Source organism: Palaemon carinicauda, chromosome 21 (assembly GCF_036898095.1).
Source record: "Palaemon carinicauda isolate YSFRI2023 chromosome 21, ASM3689809v2, whole genome shotgun sequence".
NCBI lineage: Eukaryota > Metazoa > Arthropoda > Malacostraca > Decapoda > Palaemonidae > Palaemon > Palaemon carinicauda.
In genome coordinates, this window is record NC_090745.1 from 29489348 (window position 1) to 29496426 (window position 7079).

Here is a 7079-nt window from a genome sequence, read left to right on the forward strand (position 1 = left end):
TATATATGGTTGGTTAAAATATACCGGTACATCAAGGAGAGCTCTTCCTGAAGTCTGTTGGAGTGAGAAATCCTCATTCTAAATTTTAGCCAGCAAGCAGATTTTAGAATAAATTCAAACTCCCCTATTCAATTTAGTAAGTTTTCAAAATTATATACAATACTAAAGTATAAATTTAATTTTTTTCATTAAAATGCATATATAATTTTGATTAGTCTTTTAATATCAAAATACTAAAGCTATCACAGTCTGAATTCTCTTTACCATAAAATATTGAGAAATAGCATATTTCTTAAAGTGTGGGGGGTTACCTTACATACCAACCCATTTATTCATACAGTATATAATTCATCAGTCTAAAACGCTAAAAACAAATCCTCATTAATCTTTCCTCATATTAAAAAGGATAAAAACATACACTTGTCTTTGCTAGTGACAAGTTTGTCAAACTGAAACACCTGGAGGAATTTGGAGAAAATTATCATTTACCAGAGGTCGTCAGTTAGGACCTTGGCAGCAGTGCTTAACAGGTGCGTTACAGCAGCTAAATGCTGCGAGAAGGTTCTCCAGAGGACGTCCCGTTCATCTTCAGGAGTTTCGACAATGGCACCGAGGGTATCTGTGAGCCCTGCGAAGGCTGTTCCTGAATAGGCGTCCTTTTGGCTTGGGGCAGTCACGATGTGGCTGTTCAGGAGGCAGAAAAGGGAAATGAGCTTATTCAAAGAGAAGATTAACTTAATCTGTCTTAATTTTTAAGCGGTACAGATTGTGCTAAAATAATTAAATAACTTGGTTCTGCTTCATAAGAGGAGAATTTTCTAATCAATATTCCTATAACTTCAGATTGTAATCGAAACAGTCTAGAAAGTGATTTTGCTAAAAGTTTTCCCATAAATTCACTGATCTTAAACTGTACGGAACACTCCCGATCAAATCTTCTCATATCTTTGACTGTCTTATTTTCAAACTTGGGAGATTTTGGTAAGAGCTCGGAACTTCACCATTTCGTTAGAGTTCTAGAATTACCTTTTTTTTTTTTTTTTTTTTTTTTTTTTTTTAATGCAAATTTTGCTAATCATACAACTTAAAATTTTAGATTTTGCAAAACAAGTGTTCCATAGAGCATTATTCTACCATTGAAAATTTTGAATTCTTCCAGACAAAAATATTTAACAGCAGAACCTTAAAACCTGCAATTATCTTTATAGAAAATTGCACTGAACATAATACCCAAGAACCTTATCCTTTAAAAATATGCAATATTGCATTCGAACACTTTAATTTTAAAAGAATTTTTCTTTTAAAATATTCCATTGAACCAAAACTTATTTTTGCAATAAGTTTTAATTTTGCGCAAACTCCATCCTTAAATAGTAGTAACTTTGCAAACAAATACTGCAATGGACAGTTTCACCATTGAAATTTACTTTTTAAAAAATAGTGCATATAAGCAAACAAAATGTTGAAATCCAGTCTTATTCATGAAAATTTGGAATTAACATATTCAATGTTGAATTAATTAAGTTTTACCCTTGAACAAAATATCTCTTTAATGTAGCATTGGACAAGATTTAGAATTTGTGGATTTGGGCTGTATTGTCAGGCGCTGGTATCTATAATTTATGGCCAATCAGCACATATATTTAACGTCTTTTACCGTAGAAAACTTCAAGATGGGAAATAAAAATATGCATTAAACATGGACGTTTTTCTGATGAAAATTATATTTTGCAAACAATTATGCATTGAGTAATCTTAGAAAATAGCAGCTTCGAAAATAAAATGCTCAACTAAACAGATTTAATAGTAAAACTCGCAACTTTGCCTTCACCTGATGAGTGTGCAACATTCACTAAATTATCAAAACTGAACAAACCTCCAGATTTCTATATATGAATACCTGAAAGGAGTTTGGACGAGGAGAAGAAATTCTAAAGCAATTCCAGGGCTCAAATTTGTCTGGAGCTGTAACCCATATTTTTAAAAAGGATGAATACTTGGAAATATGAATAGAGTGCATGGAATTTGATCCATGTGGCTTGCCATTGGAGAGGCCAATCAGAGTCGTGAAGGCAAATTAAGATGGTCAAATAAAAGTGCCAAACCAACAGTACCTTGATAAAAAGAACACATAAAAGGGCACTACTTGCATTTCATCAGAACCTCTACAGAAGTTGTAGTGGCCATACCAATAATTCTTTTTCTTTGGTCATACAACCAAAAGGGATTTCAATGAGAAACAGTACTTGGCGACTACCAACCTCCACAGATCTTTATTGGCACACATGCCAAAGGCCAAAGTACGATGGTCGTTTACTTAGAAGAGGAACGGTGACGTTTCAATATTACTGGGCCAACTAGTAGTTGTTCTACACTACACGCATTGATGCTCTACTGACCTATAGCACTAACTTTCCATAAATAGTTCTATAGTAAAGATTTACTACTGCATGCTCCATTGTTTTGAAAAAGACTTCTCTGAATCGAACACTATTCTATCATGAGAAAGTTCACAGGCAATATGATCAAAACCATTGACAAAATCTGATTAATTACTGACGCATCTGCAACCAGTACAGTATCATCTGCAAACAACAACTTATTTACCTCCCACTCATGGTCATTCTCTTCTACCAGTTTTAATCCTCGCCCAAGCACTCAAGCATTCACCTCTCTCACCACTCCATCAACATACAAGTTAATAAGTTAAACAACCACGGCAACATCACACATCCCTGTCTCAGCCCCACTCTCACCGGAAACCAATCACTCACTTCATTTCCTCTCCTAACACATGCTTTACTACCTTTGTAGAAACTTTTCACTGCTTGCAACAACCTTCCACTAACTCCATATAACCTCATCACATTTCACATTGTTTCCCTATCAACTTTATCATACGCTTTCTCCAGATCCATAAACGCAACATACACCTCCTTACCTTTTGCAAAATATTTCTCGCATATCTGCCCAACTGTAAAAATCTGATTCATACAACCCCTACCTCTTCTAAACCCTCCCTGTACTTCTAGGATTGTATTCTCTGTTTTATCCTTAATCCTATTAATCAGTACTCTACCATACACTTTTCCAACTACACTCAACAAACTAATACCCCTTGAATTACAACACTCATGCACATCTCCCTTACCCTTATATAGTGGTACAATACATGCACAAACCCAATCTACTGGTACCATTGACAACGCAAAACACATATTAAACAATCTCACCAACCATTCAAGTACAGTCACACCCCCTTCCTTCAACATCTCGGCTCTCACACCATCCATACCAGATGCTTTCCTACTCTTGTTTCATCTAGTGCTCTCCTCACTTCCTCTACTGTAATCTCTCTCTCATTCTCATCTCCCATCACCGGCACCTTAACGCCTGCAACACCAATTATATCTGCATCCCTATTATCCTCAACATTCAGTAAACTTTCAAAATATTCCGTCCACCTCTTCCTTGCCGCCTCTCCCTTTAACAACCTTTCATTTCTATCTTTCACTGTCTCTTCAATACTTGAGCCAGCCTTCCTTTCTCTCTTCACTTCTTTCCAAAACTACTACTTATTCTCTTAATATGAATGACCCAATCCCTGACCCCACCTCAGGTCAGCTGCCCTCTTTGCCTCGCTTACCTTGTGCTTTACTTCCACATTTTTTCTCTCTATATTTTTCATACTTCTCTACACTATTACTCTGCAGCCATTCTTCAAAAGCCCTCCTTTTCTCTTCCACTTTTACCTTCACTCCTTCATTCCACCATTCACTGCCCTTCCTCATGCTGCCTCCAACAAACTTCTTGCCACACACATCACTTGCAATCCCAACAAAATTTTCTTTTACTAACTTCCCCTCCTCCTCTAAATTACCAGTTTCTCTTACTTTCACTTCGTCATATGACATTTTCAACCTTTCTTGATATTTACTTTTTACCCCCGGTTTTATTAGCTCTTCAACCCTCACTAGCTCCCTTTTACATCCACTTACTCTATTCCCCCCACTCTTTTGCTACAACTAATTATCCTTCCACCAAAAATGATCAGACATACTGTTGGCTATACCCCTAAAAACGTCCACGTCTTTGAATCTTCCAAACATTCTCTAAGTTATCAACACATAATCCATTAATGCCTTTTCTACTACTCTTCCATTTGCCACTCTTACCCATGTATACTTGTTTTTATCTTTCTTTAACCCTGGATAGGTACGCTCCTCGGACACCCCTTTAAGGGTATACTCGGACGCGAACGACCCCGACGCCAAAAAAAATTCTTGAAAAATCAGTTTTTGCAGTAACCTCCTTTTTTCTTTTGCCAAAAAAAACTTCAAGGCATGCTTAAAACAACTGTAAAGATAAATACTACTCATCTGCAGAAAAACTATTTATTATAAATATTTTAAAAAATTAAGTAGAAAAAAAAGACCTGACATAAAAATTCATAAAAAAAAAGTTTATACATATATACACAAATCCTTTTAGGAATTGATTCTTGAATGTTTAGGACACATCTTGATGTATTTTGGATGAAGTCAGACCCATGGAGGTGAAGATCTGAAATGAGAAAAAAAGGGTAACTTTTTTTGGCCAAAAAAATTTGTCCAAATTTCATGAATTTTTTTGGGTACCCAAATGAAATAGGAAGTGGCTAATTTTTTTAGGGAATAAACATATGTTATCCTAAAATAGAAATATGTAAAAAAATCTTCATTATTTTGTAAATTACATTTATATCAGGGGCCATATCTAAAGGTAATTTTTTGAGTACTTAGAAATTTCGTAAAAAAATACATATATTTAATATATAATATGATATTTATGCAGGTAAAAATATACCAAAATATCACAAATTCTATAGGGAACAAGAATATATATAGATAGGGCAGCTTACGCTTCGGATATGTCCACAAAATGGCCGCCAACCACACTGACTCAGACTCCCTAATCTGCCACTTGAAATGCAGGAAGGGTATGTCAATTTCAAGGTGTTATTTACTAATCTAATTATTATTGGATATGCATAAAAATTGTATGGTGGGTTGCTGGATAATTGTAGATTATTTTACGACTATAAAATTAAAATTCTGACCCAAAAAATTTTTTTTGAAGGGAAATAAAATAAAAAAAAAAAAAAATGTAAAACAATATATTTTAGCTAAAAAAATTTGATGATATTCAATCAAAAAAAAAGTAAACAAAATTTTCCGACAAATAAACATCTAGAGGAATCATTACTCTGTGATAGTTCCTAAGTACGTAGTAATTTTGAAAGAATTGGGAAAAAACGAAAAAATGGCAATCACCGGAAAATCGAACACATACCTATATATACGCCATATCTGGCTAACAAAAAGATAGGCATGGGTAGCCAGATATCTAGAAACACTTTCCAACACTATAAAAATATAAGTTTTGCGACACTACTTGCCAATTCCTTACGGTAACATGACTAAGCGAAAAAATGCAAAACAAATAAAAAGGGGCACTCGCGGAAAAATGGCTAACATTCTAATATACGGCATTTAAGAAAAAAAAAATTCAGCCACGTGCTAGGCAAACCATCAAGGCACATTTTCCGACAAATAAACATCTAAATGAATCATTACTCTGTGATAGTTCCTTAGTACGTAGTAATTTTGAAAGAAATGAGAAAAAACGAAAAAATGGCAATCACAGGAAAATCGAACACATACCTATATATACGCCATATCTGGCTAAAAAAAAAAGATAGGCATGGGTAGCCAGATCATCTAGAAACACTTTACAACACTATAAAATTATAAGTTTTGCGACACTACTTGCCAATTCCTTACGGTAACATGACTAAGCAAAAAAAGGCAAAACAAATAAAAAGGGGCACTCGTGGAAAAATGGCCATTCTAATATACAGCATTTCAGAAAAAAAAAATTTCAGCCACGTGCTAGGCAAACCATCAAGGCACATTTTCCGACAAATAAATATATAAATGAATCATCACTCTGTGATAGTTCCTTAGTACGTAGTAATTTTGAAAGAAATGGGAAAAAACGAAAAAATGGCAATCACAGGAAAATCGAACACATACTTATATATACGCCATATCTGGTTAAAAAAAAAATAGGCATGGGTAGCCAGATCATCTAGAAACACTTTCCAACACTATAAAAATATAAGTTTTGCGACACTACTTGCCAATTCCTTACGGTAACATGAGTAAGCAAAAAAATGCAAAACAAATAAAAAGGGGCACTCGCGGAAAAATGCCCAACATTCTAATATACGGCATCTCAGATAAAAAAAAAGACATGCACGTGTTAGCCCAACCATCAAGGCACACTTTCTAACACATAAACATGAAAAAAAATCAATAATATACGGCAATTCCTTACTACGTAGTAAATTTTTACAAATATTGAAAAAAAACAGAAATTGGCAACCGCAGTTAAATACCCAATATACCAATAACTACGTCGTATCTGACAAAAACAAAGTCATGCATGGGTAGCCAGATCATCTAGACACACTTTCCAACACTAAAAAAGCAAAAGTTTTACGACACTATTTCGCAATATCTTACGGAAAAATGACTTGGCAAAAAAATGAAAAAAAATGAAAAAGGGGTACTCGCGGTAAAATGCCCGACATTCTAATATACGGCATCTCAGATAAAAAAAAAAAGACATGCACGTGTTAGCCCAACCATCAAGGCACACTTTCTAACACAAACATGAAAAAAAAATTAATAATATGCGGCAATTCCTTACTACGTAGTAATTTTTACAAATATTGAAAAAAAAACAGAAATTGGTAACCGCAGTTAAATACCCAATATACCAATAACTACGTCGTATCTGACAAAAACAAAGTCATGCAAGGGTAGCCAGATCATCTAGACACACTTTCCAACACTAAACAAGCAAAAGTTTTACGACACTATTTGGCAATATCTTACGGAAAAATGACTTGGCAAAAAAATGAAAAAAAAATGAAAAAGGGGCACTCGCGGTAAAATGGTCCTCGTGGTGATGAACGACATTTTAACTAAAAAAAAAATCATGCACATGGTAGCCAAACAATCCACCAAGACTTT

At 34.6% G+C, this 7079-nt stretch overlaps 1 protein-coding gene across 1 annotated transcript in view; it reads right to left on the minus strand.

Annotated features, from left to right (window-relative positions):
* Positions 1-202: 202 nt before the first annotated feature.
* LOC137614810 (putative N-acetylated-alpha-linked acidic dipeptidase) overlaps positions 203-7079 on the minus strand; it is a 154387-nt gene continuing 147510 nt past the window's right edge. The window contains exon 16 of the mRNA XM_068344474.1: positions 203-684. Coding sequence (XP_068200575.1) covers positions 486-684 — 199 coding nt within the window. The 3' untranslated portion in view covers positions 203-485. The remainder of the gene's footprint in view (positions 685-7079) is intronic.